General features: G+C 38.8%; 1 protein-coding gene across 1 annotated transcript in view; it reads left to right on the top strand.

Moving 5' to 3' along the window:
* Positions 1–18,724, top strand: part of HSPB11 (heat shock protein family B (small) member 11) — a 32,585-nt gene extending 13,861 nt beyond the window's left edge. The window contains exons 2-5 of the mRNA XM_007945930.2: positions 6,552–6,658; positions 7,747–7,815; positions 16,775–16,818; positions 18,608–18,724. Coding sequence (XP_007944121.1) covers positions 6,552–6,658; positions 7,747–7,815; positions 16,775–16,818; positions 18,608–18,724 — 337 coding nt within the window. The remainder of the gene's footprint in view (positions 1–6,551; positions 6,659–7,746; positions 7,816–16,774; positions 16,819–18,607) is intronic.
* Positions 18,725–19,161: the final 437 nt, after the last annotated feature.

Here is a 19,161-nt window from a genome sequence, read left to right as displayed (position 1 = left end):
GAATTTACTCTGTAAATCTTCACCCAAATCCTAATTTAAAAAATAAATAAATAAATAACCAAATGAAAAAAAAATCTGGAACTGAAAAATACAGTTTCTGTAGTAAAAATATTAACTAGGTGGATTTAACAACAGGTTGGAGAGTACAGAAGACAAAACTAGTGAATTTTAAGTCAAATCAGTAGAAATTATCCAATTGAAGGACACATGGAAAAAAGATTGAAAAAATAATAAATGGAGCTTCAGTGACCTATAAAAAGTGACTTCAGTGACCTACATTATAAAACAGTCTAATATATGTGAATTGGATTTTCTGAGGAGAAGAGATTAAGAGTGAAATACTATAAATGTTTGAATATATAATGGATGAATTTTCCCAGTGTTGCTGGGGAAAAAAGAAATGCCAATTTATAGATCTTAAAAACTTAGCTAACCCCAAGCAGAATAAATAGAGATCATATCATAGCAAAACTACTGAAAAGAAAGATAAAAAATTTTAAAAACATCTGTTGTTGTTGTTAGGTGCCGTCAAGTCATTTCTGACTCATAGTGACCCCATGCACAGCAGAATGAAACACTGCCCAATCCCGCGCCAGCTCCGTGATCCTTGCTATACTTGAGCCCATTGTCACAGCACTGTGTCAATCTATCTCATTGAAGGCCTTCCCCTATTTCGTCGACCCTCCACCTTACCAAGCATGACATCCTTCTCCAGGGAATGGTCCCCTCTGACAACATGACCAAACATCTAGAGGAAAAAATCTAGAGGAAAAAATATGTTATGTAAAGGGGAACAACTGTATTCGACAGCTGATTTTGCATCAGAAAGAGAGTGGAAGCCAGAAGACAGTGAATCAATATTTTTTAAATATTGAAGGAAGAATAGTAGGGGTGAAAGCCCACAACTATCAATCCAGAATTGTAAAGCTATCAAAAATGTCCTTGAAAACTTAAAATTAAAAAAAGATACTTTATTCATCACAAATAGACTGGCACTACAGGAAATGCTACAAGGGAGTTCTTCAGATTGAAGAGAAGTAACACTAGGTAGAAACTCAAATCTATAGGAAGGAATTAAGAGAACCTGAAATGGTAAGTTTTCAAGGTACATATAAAAGGCTATCTTCTCTTGTCTGTCAGTTTGTCATACTGTGGTGGCTTGTGTGTCACTGTGATATTGGAAGCTATACCACTGGTATTTCAAATACCAGCAGGGTCACCCATGGTGGACAGGTTTCAGTTGAGCTTCCAGACAAAGACAGACTAGGAAGGAGAACCTGGTGATATACTCCTGAAAAACTATCCAGTGAAAACTTTATGACTAGCAACTGAACATTTTCTGATATAGTGCTGGAAGATGAGCCCCTCAGGTTGGAAGACACTCAAAACATGACTGAGGCAATTGGCACACCATAGTCTACAAAGATAGTGTTCAGTATCCTACTTTGGTGAATAGAGACTGAGATCTTAAAAGCTTGTGAGAGCCCATCTAAGGTGCAGTTATTCATTTCTCCCCATCTGGAGCAAAGAAGAGTGTTTTGGTTACCTCTGTGCTACTCTGAAAGGAAAATACCACACATGGGATGGCTTTAACAAATAGGAGTTTATTGTCTTACAGTTTTGGAGGTTAGAAGTCTGAGTTCCAGGTACCAGGCTCTAGGGGCTGGGTGAAATTCCCTTGACCTTGGGCTTCAGCACTGCCTCTTGCTCCCAGCCTGCTGAAGCTGGAGGCTTTTCTTCACTCATGCAGCAGCTGGCTGCTGAGGCTGATAAACCCAAGGTTGACAAGTGAAAAGGCACAGTCCTGATATCACCAAACCACACGGCAGGCCATTAATTCAAGTCCATTAAAAGTCCCAAGATCAGCAGGGCAATATGGCAGGGTGCTGAGCGATGACTCAGCTACATGCAGGGTTCAAGCATGCCAAAAAGCTGTAGACCTTCCTCAAAGTTGCTTCTTGTATACTGGAAGCAATCCACATCCTTAAAGCAGCTACTCAACTGCTCCAGTAGATTCCACCATGGAGTTAATTACCAATGTCACCATGGGGAATAACTACATCCAGCTGCCCAGCCACTCAACCAGGCCCAGCCAAGTTGACACACAAACTTAACTACCACAAAGAGTGAAGAAAATAAAAGACATGTGGAAATACTTAGTCCAAAGTACTAATGGACCACACAAGCTGCAGCCTCAATGAGCATGAGAGCAGAACTAGATGGTGCCTGGCTACCACTGTCAACTATGCTAAAAGGGATAATATTAGAAGGTCCTGGATAGAGTAGGAGAAGAATGTGGAACAAAACTCAAAATTATAAAAAAGATCAGGCTTACTGGTCAGCCTTACTGGTCTCCCAGACTTGTGGAATCTGGGAGACTGTGGCCCTTGGTCACCCTTCGGACCTGGAACTAAACTCACTCCCATAGCTGAATTTTCAGTCAAACGAGGTCTACAAGGTGAACAATAACTCCAGGAAGGTAGGCACTCCCTGGAACAATAACCATTCAAGTTCAAAAGTCAGAATTTACCCAAGGCCAAAGTTCAGAAGGCAGGAACGGTTAGGAGAGAAGAAGAAAGGAAACAAGAAACAGAGAGACTGGAAGGAGTGAGGGAATTGCAATCAATGATATGAAACAAAGTGTATATGAATTGTTGAATGGAAAACCAATTTGCTCTGTAAACTTTCATCCAAATCACAATAAAAAGTTAAAAAGAAAAATGACTGGGGAAGAACTGCCTCCTCAAAATAGAGTTAACCTTAATAAGATGGAGTAAAACTTTCAGGATCTTCATTTGCTGATGTGGCATGAGTCTAAATGAGAATAAATAGCTGCACACATCCATTAATCGGCATGTGGAGTGTAGAATCTAGGAAAATTGAAAGTCATTAAAAATGAAGTGGAACACGTAAAGATAAAAATCCTAGGCATTAGTGAGCTGAAATGGACTGGTACTGGCCATTTTGAATTGGACAATCATACGGTCTACTATACTGGCAATGATAAATTGAAGAGGAATGGTGTGGCATTCATCATCACAAAGAACATTTTAAGATCTGTTCTGAAGTACAACACTGTCAGTGATAGAATGATATCTATATGCCTACAAGGAAGAATGGGAATACCCATTGAGATGTTTCAACAAACACGTGCTGCACTCACTTGGCTATGGCAGGAGATTTGGAAGACAGCTACCTGGCCAACTGACTGGAAGAGATCCATACTTGTACCCATTCCACAGAAAGGTGATCCCACAGAATGTGGAAATTATCGAACAATATCATTGATATCATACGCAAGTAAAATCTTACTGAAGATAATTAAAAAACAGTTGCAGCATTGTATTGACAGAGAATTTCCAGAAATTCAAGCTGGATTCAGAAGGGGACATGGAAAGAATGATATCATAGCTGATGTCAGATGGATCTTGGCTCAAACGAAGAATACCAGAAAGACGTTTACTTGTGTTTTATTGACTATGCAAAAGCATTCAATGGTATGGATCATAACAAATTATGAATGACCTTGAGAAAAATGGGAATTGCAGAATACTTAATTGTACTCCTGAGGAACCTGTACATGGACCAGGAGGCTGTCATTTGAACAGAGCAAGGGGACATGCACTGCATGGTTTAAAATCGGGAAGAGAGTGCATCAGAGTTGTATCCTTTCACTGTACTTACTCAATCTCTATGCTGAGCAAGTAATCCAAGAAGCTGGACTATATGAAGAAGAACATGGCATCAGGATTGGAGGAAGACTCATTAACAACCTGTGATATGCACATGACACAATTTTGCTTGCTGAAAGTGAGGATGACTTGGAGCACTTAATGATGAAGATTAAAGACTACAGTCTGCAGTATGGATTACACCTCAATAAAAAGAAAACAAAAATCTTCACAACTGGACCAATAAGCAGCATCATGATAAATAGAGAAAAGATTGAAGTTGCCAAAGACTTCATATTATTTGGTTCTACAGTCAATGCCAATGGAAGCAGCAGTTAAGACATCAAAAGACGTATAGCATTGGGCAAATCTGTTGCAGAAGACCTCTTTCAAGTGCTGACAAACAAAGATATCTCCTTGAAGACTAAGGTGTGCCTAACGCAAGCCATGGTATTTTCAATTGCCTCATATGCACGTGGGAGCTGGACAGTGAATAAGGAAGACTGAAGAAGAGTTGATGCTTTTGAGTTGTGGTGTTGGTGAAGAATGATGAAAGTACTATGGACTGCTAAAAGAACTAACAAACCTGTTCTGGAAGAAGTGCAGCCAGAATGCTCTTTGGAGGCAAGCATGGGCAGACCTCATCTCACCTACTCTCCTTATGTTGTCAGAAGGGATCATTCTCTGGAAAGGATGTTGTGCTTGGCAAAGTGGAGGGTCAATGAAAGAGGGGAAGGCCCTCAACAAGATGGATTGACACAGTGGCTACAGCGATGGGCTCAGGTATAGTAGGAATCATGAGGCTGGCACAGGAATGGGCAGTGTTTCATTCTGTTGTACATAAGGGTGCTCTGAGTCGGAGATGATGTGACAGCACATAATAACAACAACACAAGGAAGACCAGTTAATGTAACTATTATTCAAATTCACACACCAACCATCATGCCAAAAATGAAGAAATTGAAGATTTTTGCTAACTTCTGAAGTCTGAAGGTCATCAAACATGCAAGCAAGAAGCATTGAGAATTACTAGTGATTGGAATGTGAAAGTTGAAAACAAAGACTAAGCATCAGTAGCTACAAATATGGCATTGGTGGTAGAAACAGCACCAGAGGTCAGATGGTAGAATTTTGCGAGACCAACGACTTGTTCATTGCAAACACCTTTTTTCAACAACACAATCAGCGACTGTACACATGGACTTCATCAGATGGAGTATACAGGAATCAGATCGACTATATCTGTGGAATGAGATGATAAAGCTCATTATCATCACTCAGAACAATGCCTGAAGCTAACTGTGGAACAGACCATCAATTGCTCAACTGCAAGTTCAAGTTGAAGCTGAAGAAAATTAAAACAAGTCCATGACAGTTAAAGTATGACCTGGAGTATATCCCACCTGAATTTAGAGACCATACTAACAATAGATTTGACACATCAAACACTAATGACTGAAGACCAGATAAGTTGTAAGATGACATCGTGAAGAAAGCAACAGGTCATTCAAAAAGACAGAAAGAAAAGACCAAAATGGATGTCAAATGACAGTGTGAAACTTGCTCTTGAATGTGGAGTAGCCAAAAAGATTTGGTCGACTTTCAACCATTTCAGGAGCTTGTCCATCAGCTCTTTCCACAGATGTAGTCAATTTGATTCCTGTGTGTCCCATCTGGTGAGGCTCACATATAGTCATTGATTGTTATTGGAAAATGGTATTTGAAGTGACTAAGCCATTGGTCTTGCAGAATTCTATCATGCGATCTCTGGCATTGAATTTTCCAGCTACTGACCCTTCTTCGTTTCTAATATTCAGATTCCAGTCACTAGCAATGATCAATGCATCTTGCTTGTATTTTTTTTTATCAATTTCAGACTTCAGAAGTTGGTAGAAATCTTCAGTTTCTTCATCTTTGGCGTTAGTGGTTGGTGTGTGAATCTGAATAATAGTCATATTAACTGGTCTTCCTTGTAGGTATATAGATACCCTATCACTGATAGTGCTGTGCTTTGGTCAGGTTTATATGTGGAAGTAAACTTTCTTTGTTGGTTACCAGGGATGGGAGGGGAAGGAAAGGGAGGAAACACTGCAAAAATAAAAAATACTAATAAAAAATAAATTTTTTAAAAAAAGTGCTATACTTCATTATAGATCTTGAAATGTTCTTTTTGAGGATGAATGCAACACCATTCCTCTTCAGTTTGTTATTCCTGCCATAATAGACCATATGACTGTCTGATTCAAAGTGGCCAATACCAGTCCATTTCAGCTTATTAATGCCTAGGATATCAATCTTTATGCATTCCATTTCATTTGACAATTTCCAGTTTTCCGAGATTTGTACTTTGCACATTCCACATTCCAATTATTAATGGATGTTTCAGCTGTTTCTTCTCATTTTGAGTCATGCCACATCAGAAAATGAAGGTGCTGAAAGCTTTACTCCATCCATGTGATTAAGGTCAACTCTACTTTGAGGAGGCAGATCTTCCCTAGTCATATTTTGAGTAACTTCCAACATGAGAGGCTCATCTCCTGGTCCTGCATCAGACACTGTTCCACTGCCCGTTGTAAGGTTTTCACTAGCCAGTTTTTTTCAGGAGTAGACTTCCAGGTCTATCTTCCTAGTCTGTCTTAGTCTGGAAGCGCCACTGAAACCTGTGCACCATGGTTGACCCTGCTGGTATTTGAAATACCAGTGGCATAGCTTCCAGTATCACAACAACATGCAAGCCACCGAAGTATGATAAACAGATGAGTTGGCAGTATAAGAATTTAGTGGTCATTTAATTTAAAAAATACTTGTTCGTTAGAATTTTATGATTAAACATTTTCACTTGGCTATTCTTTTCTCTTTTTCTTTAAAATTCACAATAGGAATCCAGAAACATTTTGGACCACCACAGGAATGTTTCCTCAGGAGTTCATTGTTTGTTTTCACAGACATGTAAGGATTGAAAAGCTTGTAATCCAAAGTTACTATGGTAAGCAAATCACACATTAATTTTCATCATCTTTTAGGCAGAGGACATATCTGCAATCTTTTGGCAAAACTCTAGTGTTTCTTTACAGCATGGAACCCAATTTTATTGCTGGGATTGAAGGTGGGGGGTGTGGATTAACAGCCTTAAGTAGGGAGGGAGTGGAGAAAAAAATAGCCTGATCTCACTTTCCCACTGTCCTCTAGTCTCTCCCAGTGCCTCCTATTGGCCAAATCCAACCAGAAGCAGTGGACAAGTAGCTCTAGATAACATAGTCCACAGGGGTCAGCCACTGAGGCACAGAACAGAAGGATCTAAGGTGGTGGGAATGGGTGTGGGGACAATGGAGAAAAACCACTGCAAAAGAAGATGACTACATTCCTGCCTCATTAATAATTATAGAGGTTTTGGAGTCAGACAAACCTGAAGTTTGAATCCTAATTTTAGTATTTACTAGCTCTGTATCATTGAACAAGTGGTCTGATTTTTCTAAGCCTGTCTCCTCGTTAGTAAAATAAGCTAATAATGTCTCTCTCTTAAGATAGTTAGTGATGGTGAATATATATATATATGACTAACTCATAATGGGAGCTCTGGTAGCATGTGCCTAAGGCACTTAACTGCTAACCAGAAGGCTGGTGATTCAAACCCACCAGCCACTCCTCGGAAGGAAGGTTGGGCAATCTACTTCTGTAGTGATACTGCCTCGCCAACCCAAGGAGGGGTCGCTATGAGTCGGGTCTGACTTGACGGCACATAACAACAACAACAACTCATAATAGTTTTTCCATAATGGTTTATCACTACCACTACTGATACTACCATTATTATTATTATCAGTATACAAATATCTGGATGATACTAAATTCAATTGGTTGTATCGTTGCATACGTTTGTAAGATTACCATTGCACATAGCTCCGTTTTACCATATGGAAAAACACAGGGCAAGTGAGTGAGTAATTTCCAGAACATAGCATTCTTGATCCCAGTACTTTGTGCAGTCCCACCAGTGCTTAAGAGTCTCAAGGACAGGAACATAGAATCAGGTAGATAATTAACACTATTTATGTTGCTTATTTACAATATCAGTGCGGACCTTGAGGATTGAAAAGAGCACATCTAACGAGCCAGTTAATTTTGAGCTGTGGATTGAAAGAGGTATGTTTGTTTCTCCCACTTTGTTCTGAGCACGAGGGAGCAGAGAAATGTCCTTTGACTGTATATTTCCAATAAGGCTGCATTTTGGTGAAAAAAAGCTGAATGATCCCTTGTGACACATTTGTTGTTGTTAGTTGCAATTGAATTGATTCCAGCTCATGGTGACCCCATATGTGCAGAGTAGAACTGCTCCATAGTGTTTTTAAGGCTGTGACCTTTGAGAAACAGATCACCAGGCCTGTCTTCAGAGGTGTCTCTGGTCATTTCAAACCACCAGCCTTTCAGCTAGCAGTTGAATGTTTTACTGTTTGTACCACCCAGGGACACCTGTGACACATTTAGGGGCTAGAAAAACCCAGGTCTGAGCATAAGACTTTTCTTTCAGTTATTGGTTATGTAACTGTTGACATGCTACTTAATTTTTTTTTTCGTCGACATGCTACTTATTTTTTTTCCTTTGACATGCTACTTAATTTTTCTGAGTTTCAGAATCTTTATCTGAAAAATGGAGATGATACTTACCATTTAAGGTTAATGCAATTATAGTTTGTTATATATCATAGAAAAAGCAATAAATATTAGTTTATCGTCTTCTTTCTTTCCTTCCTGATTCATGGTACTATTTAAGTCCCTTCAGTAGCATATAAGCACAGCATTTTGCCTTCATGTATTTCTTTTCCCTCCCAAAATACCATGAAGATAATTTATGTAAAAGAATAAAAAGAGGCATAATCCTACAAGGACAAAAGAGAAACAAAAATTCATAAGAGTAAAACAAATATAAGAGAGAAATATATGGTACAGAAGAGGGAAAGCAGATAGAGGTGTGGTAACGTCTGTAGCTGAGTAGAATAGGGTAGAACCCAACCTAAGTGCCTGCCAAGGAGAGTATTAATGAGAAGCAAGACAGTTTGTCCCAGAGAACCTCAGAAAAGTCTAGAACTTGAAGGCAATAGGTACCATGGATACTGTGAGTGAGACATAGGGCAGACAACAAGGTGGTTAGTTCAACATCTACATACAGAGCTATTTGACTCTAGGTACCTTTTCCTATCCCATAAAGCTAGGTGACTTTCTCCCACAAACCTTGAACCTCAAGAGATAACTAGAACATTGAATATTGAAGCTTAGTATTCTGGGAGACCAGGCATATCATGAGTGAGACAAAGAGTTGAAAATAGGAGGTCTAAGTGAATGCCTACAAATTGAATATGGAAACTCCAGCCTTCTTCCTGTCCTCTGCGATTAATGACAACAGCTAAGAACACATCCCTAGACAGAAGATTGGAGGATTCATCTCTATAGAAAGTAAATGGCCCTAGGAAAAAGACGTATGGATACTGACAAAAGCTGTTTTGCTCATATCACCCTGTTGAAGTCTATCCGTCAGTAAGCCTGGCTCATGCACACAGTTTTGAAATGATTTATTCATAAGTAATAAAAGACAGGCAAAGATGACCAGACATTTGATGAAAGCCTAGAACCCTGAATATAATCAAGCCTTTAGCTCTAATTTCCAATCATAGGAAATACAGAAGATAAACAAGTTAAACGAAACCGTGAGGAGGCAAGACGACAAATTTAGAATGTGAGGCATTCTACAGGACAGCTGACCTGTTCTCTTCAGTAAGTCAGTGGCATGAAGAAAAAAAAGTATGCAGAGGGAGAAAACAGTTCAAGATTTAAAAAAAAGACAATTCTGATTTGAATAAACCAACTGTAAAAAGACATTTTGAGGGCAGTTGGGGAAATTTGAATATGGACTGGGTATTAAATAAAGCAGCATTTTTAATGTTAGTATGTGTGGTGACATGAATTCCTTCACGTGGTCTTTGGCCTTGGTTTTTTGGAAAATAGCTTGAGAGATTTTTCCCATAAGCCTTAAGGGTTACCTTTGCCCTAGTTTTCTACCCTGGAGGGTTTGCTACTTTTGCCCAGGTTGATTGACATTTCATGAGTAAGCTGTAAACAACTTGGGGTTTGATACTTTTTGTCGGGCTCTGGGATACTGGCTGTACTATATAATGGATATACACCACACAGGGATTGGTTTCATACTATGCAAATAAAGTGTCCATGTTGTTGTTGTTGTTGTTTCTAGGTGCCATCCAGTTGGTTTTGACTTATAATAACCCTAAATGTAACAGAATGAAGCACGGCCCTGTCCTGTGCCATCCTCACAAGCCATTGCTATATTTGAGTCCATTGTTACAACTGTTATGTCAGTCCATCTCATTGAAGGTCTTCCCCTTTTTCACTGACCCTGTACTTTAACAAGCATAATGTCTGTAGACTGTGCATGTCCATAAACAAAACAAAACAAAACCCACTGTCGTTGAGTAGGATCCAACTCAGCAACCCCTCCTTGGGTTTACGAGGCATTATCACTACGGAAGTAGATTGCCCAGCCTTCCTTCCAAGGAGTGGCTGATGGGTTTGAACGGCCTGGCTTCTGGTTAGCAATCAAGTGCCTTAGGCACTACACCACCAGAGCTCCCACCACCAGAGCTCCTGTGCATGTCCATAGACTATGGAAATGAAGTAAGTATAGCCTGATATGCAGATAAAGTATGTGTCACCTACTGAGAGGGTATTGGTTGGTTTGTGGTCCTGATGGGAGGGCTATGCCTTAAAATTAATGAGGAGTTTTAGATATGCAGCCAACCCCATAGAGGTTGGCAGACAGAAGCAGAAGGAAGAGAGAGGAGGCAAGGAATCTCCTAGAAGAGCTGTAACATGGGTCAAGGCTGTATCACTGAAGACAGTGAGAGGCCTGGAAGAGGGCCTGCAGCACACTTGGTGGTAATGGCAGCTGATTAGGGAATGCAGCTGACAGAGCTGAACAAAACTGTTATACTGCATATGAGCTGTGTGAGTTAGCAGTGGAGAATTTGACAGCAAGAAGGCCGAAGGCCTGTCCTCAGGAAATGAGGTGAAGCTTGAAGAGACTGAAAAAATCCTGTCCTGAGTGGGCTGAGAGGAGGGTTGCAGCTCAGAGGGGGCATATTGGGCAGAGAGAAGGGCCCACTTCCTTCCACAGCCCAGAGGAGCTGAGAGCTGTCTTGCACTGAAGAAAGGAGGGATGTACTCTCCACTTTGGGAGAGCCTTCCAGATCTTGCCTACATGCTTCCTAAATCTGGTCCAGAGTTGTATGTTGTTGTTTCCTTAATAAACCAATGAACTCTAAGTATGATCTGTGAGTTCTGTGTGGCCATTGCAATGAGTTATCGAACCCAATGGAGAAATTGAGAGTGCTATGGGAGGGATGGCTGGTGTCAAAATTGGTAAAAAGGCTGGAGAGTGGAGATATGTCTGACCTCTGTCTCGCAGGGATCAGCTTTGGGCTGATCCTGGTAATTATCCCCCATGAAGATAGACAGATTCTGACAAAACTACTAGTCCCGTTTTATAGTATGATGGCATTATGGTTATGTAAGAATATATTCTTAAGTTTTTAGGGGGCAAAGTTATGATAACTTCTTAGCCATGGCCTAACACCTTGAGGGAATGAGTCATTGGGACCATGGACTCAGGACCATGGTCGCAGGGGACATCAAGCTCAATTGGCATAATATAGTACACACACACAAAAAAACATTGTTCTACATCCTACTTTGGTGAGTAGCAACTAGGGTCTTAAAAGCTTGCAAGTGGCTAAGAGGCAACAATAATTGGTCTCTCCGCATCCAGAGCAAAGAAGAATGAAGAAAATAAAATCAAAGATGCATGGAAATGATTAGTCCAAGGGACTAGTGGACCATGCAAACCTCAGCCTACAAGAACCTGAGACTGGAAGAACTAAATGGTACCTGGCTACCACTTTCAACCACTTGGAAAGGGATTGAATCAGAGATTCTGGATAGAATGAGAGAAAAATGTGGAATAAAACTAGAAATCATAAAAAAAAAAAAAAAAAGACTAGGCATACTCGTCTTTGGCATAATATAGTCTGATAGATACTGCTGAAACCCCTGAGACTATGGTCCCTACTCACTCTTTGGGCTTGGAACTGAACCCACTCTCTTGGCTTCCACCCAAGGAAAGACAGCCTACAAGGTGAACAATTACATGAGGTAGATATATTCCTTAGAACAGTCAACCATGGGAGACCAAGGACATTTGCACACGAAGATAGCTCAGAGGGCAGGAAAGAATAGGAAAGGAGGGCATAGGAAAAAGATAACCAGAGGGAGGAAGTGAGAAGAAAGCTGTTACATTTTGGGGATTGCAATCACTGTCATGAAACGAAATGTGTATCAAATATTGAATGAAAAATGAATTTGTAAACTTTCACCTAAATCACAATTGAAAAAAAATATATCCTTATGTTATAGATAGGAATAATCAAGTTTTTAGAGGTAAATTGTTATGATGCCTCAGGCTTGCTTTAAAATGCTTCAACAAAAAAAAATTAGATAAATGAAATATGGTGAAATGTTAGCACTTGTAAAATCTAGATAATGGGTATATATGGAAGTTAATTATATTCTCTCCTCTTTTATGTATGTTTGAGATTTTCCCAATTTTTCAAAATTAAAGAAATGTAAGCAAATTAAAAGTGGTTATTAACTCCCAGTGGAGAGAAGTTGTGTAAGAAAGAAAATGTGATCATAATTTATTACCTAGTTCCCCAGTAAATAACATTTATATAGACATCATAATGTAACCAGCAAGTATTGATTTCAGAATTGAGAGGATGGGAGAAGAGAAAAGTTGCAGGAGGAAGAGGATTTTGTTTTAAGACTTAAATTTTTAACCACCATAATATAAAGTAGGAGAAAATGGATAAATCAAGAAAAGGAAATACAAGCATATTATAATTCCAGATGGTACTGAAGGAAGAAATCCAAGCTGCACTGAAGGAATTGGTGAAAAACAAGGTTCCAAGAATTGACAGAATACCAACTGAGATATTTCAACAAATTAATTCAAGTCCATGGAACTCTGAAAACACTCATCTATGCCAAGAAGTTTGGACAATGGCTACCTGGCTGTTCTAGTTACCTAGTGCCGCTCTAACAGAAGATACCACAAATGGGATGCTTGAACAAACAAGAGTTTATTCTCTTACAGTCTGGAGGCTTTAGGGGGCTGGGTGAAAGCCCCTTAACCTAGGGCTTCAGCTCTGCCTCCTGCTCCTGGCCCACTGAAACTGGAGGCTTTTCTTTCAGACAGCTGCTGGCTGCTGAAGCTGACAAGCCCAAGGTTGACAAGTAAAAAGGCACAGTCCTGATGTTACCAAATCATGGCAGGCCATTAATTCAAGTCCATTCAAAGTCCTGAAGTCGGCAGAGCATGACAGGCTGCTGAACAACGACATGGCTACATGCAGGGTTCAAGAGTGCCATAAGCTGGAGACCATTCCCAAAGCTGCTGCTTACATACAGGAAGCAGAGCACATCCCTAAAGCAGCCACTCAGCTGCTTGTGGTAGATCCTACCATGGAGTTGAATGCCAGTCTCATCGTGGGGAATAACTACCACCAGCTGCCCAGCCACTCAACCAGGCCCAGCTAAGTTGACGCACAGCCTTAACTACCACACTGGCCATCCGAACCATTCCAAAGAAAAGTGATCCAACAGGATGCAGAAATTATCAAACAAAATAATTAATAGCATATGCAAGTAAAATTTTGCTAAAGATAAGGTTAGGCAATCCTACTTCCGTAGTGATACTGCCTCGGAAACCCAAGGAGGGGTCGCTATGAGTCGGGGCCGACTCGATGGCACATAACAGCAACAACAACAACAATTCAAAAACAGTTGCCACAATATGTATACAGGGAACTGAGGAAATTCAAGCCAGATTCAGAAAAGGACATGGAATGTGGGATGTCATTGCTGATTGTCAGATGGATCTTGGCTGAAAACAGAGAATACCAGAAAGATGTTTACTTGTGTTTAATTATCTATGCAAAAGCATTCAACTGTGTGGATCATAACAAATTATGGATCATAAAAAACTGTGGATCATAACAAACAAATGTCCTAGAAGTCCTATTTGCAATATTGCAAAGACTAGGAATTCCAGGACACTGAATTGTGCTTATGTGTAACCTGTACATAGACCAAGAGACCTTGTTTGAATAGAACAAGGGGATGCTGTGTAGTTTTAAATCAAGAATGGTATGTGCCAGGGTTTCATATTTTCCCCATACTTATTCATTGTGTTTGCTGAACAAATAATAGAAGAAGCTGGATTATATGAAGAAGAATATGCATCATGATTGAAGGAAGGACTACATTAACAACCTGTGATATGTAGATGTCACAACCTTGTTTACTAAAATCTAGAAGACTTTTAGTACTTACTGATGAAGATCAAAAAAGCCTTCAGTATGGTTACAGCTCAACATAAAACAAAATCCTCACAATTGGACCAATAAGCAACATCATAATAAATGGAGAAAAGATTGAAATTGTCAAGGATTTCATTTTACTTGGATCCACAATCAACACCCATGATGTTGAAGCAACAGTCAAGAAATCAAATGATGTATTGCATTGAGCAAATCTGCTGTGAGAAACTTCATTAAAGTGTTAAAGAGCAAAGATGTCACTTTGAAAATTAAGATGCCCTGACTTAAGCCATGGTATTTTCATTCACTTCATATGCATGTGAAAGCTGGACAATAAAGACCAATAAAAATTGATGCCTTTGAATTATGGTGTTGGCAAAAAATGTACTGTGGACTACCAGAAAAATGAACAAATTTAACTCAGAAGAAGCACAGCCTGAAAGCTCTTTAGAAACAAAGTTGGTGAGACTTGATCTCATCGTACCTTGGTCATATTATCAGGAGGGACCATTCCTGGAGAAGGATATCATGCTAGGTAGGTAAAGTAGAGGGTCAGCAAAAAAGAGGAAGACCCTCAACAAGATGGACTGACACAGTGGCTGCAACAATGAGCTCAAACATAGTGAAAATTGTGAGGATGATGCAGGACCAGGCAGTGTTTCATTCTATTGTACATAGGGTCACTATGAGTCAGAACTGACTCAACAGCACCTAAGTACATACAACAACATAATTCCAGATAAAACAGCATGTTGTTGTTGTTGTTATGTGCCGTCGAGTCGGCCCCGACTCATAGCGACCCCTCCTTGGGTTTCCGAGGCAGTATCACTACGGAAGTAGGATTGCCCAACCTTCCTTCCGAGGAGTGGCTGGTGGGTTTGAACCACCAGCCGTCTGGTTAGCAGGCAAGTGTCTTAGCCACTATGCTACCAGAGCTCCATAAGAAATTGAAAATATTACCTCTCGGGAGCAAGGTCCCTGGGGAACAGAAAATTACATACAGTCTTCTCAGAGACTTTCCTTTTTGTACTAGGTGGCTTTTTAAATTATATACATTTATTATTTTGATACAAAATAAAATTTCTAAATGTCAATAACTACCTCCATCAAATTGATTTTAACTCATAGTAACCTTTTAGGACAGAATGGAATCACCCAGAAGGTTTCCAAGGCTGTAAAATCTTTATAAGCTGCCTGCCACATCTTTCTCCCATGGAGCTGGTTTTTTCAAACCACTGATCTTTCAGTTGGCAGCTGAGTGGTGTAACCACTGCACCACCAGGGCTCCCAACAATAATGTCAATAATTACTTATTGTTATATGAGTTGGAAGCTCTGGTGGCGTAGTGCCTAAGGCATTTGACTGCTAACCAGAAGGCTGGCGGTTCAAACCCACCAGCCACTCCTCGGGAAGGAAGGTTGGGCAATCTACTTCCATAGGGATACTGCCTCGGAAACCCAAGCAGGGGTCGCTATGAGTCAGATTCCACTTGACAGCAGTGAGGTGTTTTATTTTTTTTTTAAATATCTTAAATATTCCATATTTCCAAAAGAATATTTGATATACAGTAAAACCTGTGAAAGCCGTGTGTAATGTAGAAACCTGTCATAGAAGAACAACTCAAATATGGTACAACTTGTGAGAGCTGGAACTTGATGAGACTGCTACATTTTTCCAGATGACAAATTTTCCACCTTTGACAAGGTTCACCTTACCACTTTTCTATCACTCTTTACTAATGGGAACTGTTTGAGTTTTCCTTCTCTGACAGGTTTCCGTCTTGTATAGATTCCAGCTTTTGCCACTTTTACTATATTTTCCACAAAAATGAGTCATAGAAAAGTGATAAGACTGCACCCTGGCAAAAGTAGAAAATTGTGAGATCTGGAAAAACAGGTGCTCTCATTGAGTTCAGCTCTTACCAGTTTCTCTGTCATTAATACATGACCAAATAAATTAATCTGTCTAAAATTATGTGAGCAAAGGTTTTTAAAACTCAGACACCAGAAGCGATCACTTCATGGGCCACATAATAATGCAGCATCATAATGAAAATTCACTGCGAGACTAGAGCTCTAGCTGTTACCCATGGGCATGGTGAGATGGCACTTTTCAGGCCTGCAGTTACTGTTAGTGGCTTTATCCTTAAGGATTGATAACTTTATCAATTCTTTCCTTTCTTTACTTTATATTCCTTTAGTTTAATTTGTGTTTGCATTTTCCTTTGCTTATACTCACCAGGGAGCTCTGGTGGTACAATGGTTAAAGTGCTTGGCTGGTAACCAAAAGGTTGGTGGTTCAAACATACCAGCCACTCCAAAGGAGAAGGATGAGGCAGTCTGCTTCCGTAAAGATTTACAGGCTTGGAAACCCAATGGGGCAGTTCTACTCTATCCTATAGGGTCACTATGAGTTGGAATCAACTTGACAGCAGTGGGGATTTTTGTTATACTCACTGAAGATATTTTACAACTCATAGCTTATCTATCATACTTTTTGTATGTTATGTCTTTTCTCAAATTTAACTCAAAACACTAATAATTTTTTTAAATGTAGTCTTAACTATATCAGCTATCATGTAGTTTACTGAACAAGAATTTTAGTAGCTGTACTCACGTATTTTCAGCCCTTAACTCATTTCTGTTAAATTTGTGTTTTAGATCTAGTACACACAGAGGGGCAACTTCAAAATGAAGAAATAATGGTAAGTACATATACTTTATAGAGATAAACATCTTTAACCAGCACAATGTATTTAAATTCTATAAACTCATCTCCATATTCACAGAGTTAACAAGATGATATTGAAAGTTCATGATATTGGAGGTCCTGTATGTAATCAACCAAAAGAGAAAGTTATTCTCAATAACATTAAAATCCTAATGTAGGATTCATAAATTAGGCTCTTATCTATCATGGAAAGAATGACAGCAAGAAGACAGAATTCACTTGTTTTGTTTGTGTTCATTTATTTATTTTGAAGTATTTATTTGCTTTGCCTTTCTTTCATTTGATTTGGTAGGCCTTTTAGAATAGGAATCAGAAAAGGTGGAGATGCCAAAATTTGATGTTAGTTTAAGCATGAAAGGACAAGAGAGATTCAAACAGGGGAATTGGAGCATAGGATCAGCAACAAATAAGCCAAAGAGAGGTGACTGGGAAGAGAACCAGTATTTTCTGAAAACATTCTGTTGGGCTTTGCTTGTCAAGTGGAATGAATGTCTATTGACAAGGAAGCTGCTGCCTCATCAGGACTTCCTCTGTTTCTGCTAGTTTGTCAGGTCCTGGTTTTTAGACAAAAACAAACAAAAATGTAAAACAATTGAATGTGGATTTTTTAAATGTGGTAGTGTTTGTTTAAGGTTTTCTAAATGACGGTTAAAGTGAGGAGCTCTTGTCCATTAAGTTCCTTTACATTTTGCTGGGAGCTGCTATGACATCAGTGTTTGAAAAGATTCTACGGGAATTTTTTAATCCCATTGATTCCCTTCTCTGCCACCAGAATTTGCCCAATGACTGAGGAGGCCAGTGGGGAAAAAAGAAGCAGAAAAATAATTATACTGAATTGTATCTTCCTATTTTTCTCCATCTTTACCTGATGGGTTATGATTGTAGAGATATTTATTAAGTTCTGCTTTCTTTGATATTTTGTTTTAGAGCTCACTGTGGATCAGGGGGGGTTGCAGCATTATACAGATTTTGGAAAATCATTAATAAATTAGAGGTTGGAAATTACCCATAATTTTATTACCCTGCCACAACTTGCTTTTGTTAGGTTTATTCTCTTCTAGTTGTTAATCATATTCATTCTATAGCTATAGTAAGAATGTTTGTATAGTTTTATATATGTACTGCTTAATATATAAAATAAGCATCATTGTTATAGTTTTTAAATAACATTTGTCTAATCACATACATTTAAGCTAATTTCCTCCTCCCTAACTGCAGTCATCATAAGTAATAAATAATATTATAAGGGATCTCTTATGCGTATGTTCTACTACCACCCCCATCACCTTTTTTTATTTTCTAAGACTAAATTTCAATTAATGAAATTACCAGATCTGAGAGTATAAACTTATTTATAGCTCTTTATATATATTACCAAATTGCTTTCCAGAGAAATTATGTAAATGTAGAAGTATAACCATGTTTCAGAGTAGTAAATTCTGAAGCATCATTAACTAAAAGAAACCTTGTATCATGAAAAATATTTTAGGAAGACCCTTCTAAAAAATTGCTCAGAAATGTTCAGTTGGAGATTTTCAACTCCACCTGCCTGTTTTTTGTCAAACCAAGGTTGATACTTGGCCAGTATGAGCCAGAACGACTCTTCTGTTATAAGTGGCTGGCTTCTGTTCTGAATATTATATTTTACATATTGTTGTATATTTAGAATATTACTCTTGCATCAAACCCTTTTATTCTGCTAACTGCTTGTTAACAGCTAACTAGGACTGCTGAATGCATTTTTATTGATTTATCCCCTACAGGCACATGATGGTTACGCCACTTACTTGAGATTCATTATTATGTCAGCATTTGATCATTTTGCATCTGTGCATAGTGTTTCTGCAGAGGGAATAGCAGTCTCAAATCTTTCTCAATAATTCAAAGTAAGTGTTCTTACATGAATTTTTAGCAATATAGTTAGTTAAACATGAAATTGTCTTTGAAATACTTTATTAAAGGAATTTGCATCAATCTGTTTCAGTTATTTTATGTAATATTCAATATTTTATGTAAAGGAACTCTGGCTTCATCAGCCATCAGTGCTGGCCACCATGGAGGATATAAGGAAACTCTTCCTTCAATATACAACTTCATTTAAGAGGTGACTAATATACATGAAAATTTAGCTGATAATAAATAACATTTAACTGTGTCACCACAGTATCTAACATGGTACTCTTTGGGTCTCAGTGCAGTGATTTTTCAAATTTATTAATTGATTAACAGTAAACAGTGTAAGAGTTCAAAGAAGAGAAAGTACTTAGGAGAAGATTTATTGAGGTTATGGAACTCAAACTAGTCTTTGTAGGACAAA

The sequence above is a fragment of the Orycteropus afer genome, unplaced genomic scaffold (assembly GCF_000298275.1).
Source record: "Orycteropus afer afer isolate SDZICR_OR568_19922 unplaced genomic scaffold, OryAfe1.0 scaffold00145, whole genome shotgun sequence".
NCBI classification, from domain to species: Eukaryota; Metazoa; Chordata; class Mammalia; order Tubulidentata; family Orycteropodidae; genus Orycteropus; species Orycteropus afer.
The sequence above is the reverse complement of the archived record's forward strand: the minus strand, read 5'-3'. Positions and strand labels throughout refer to the sequence as shown.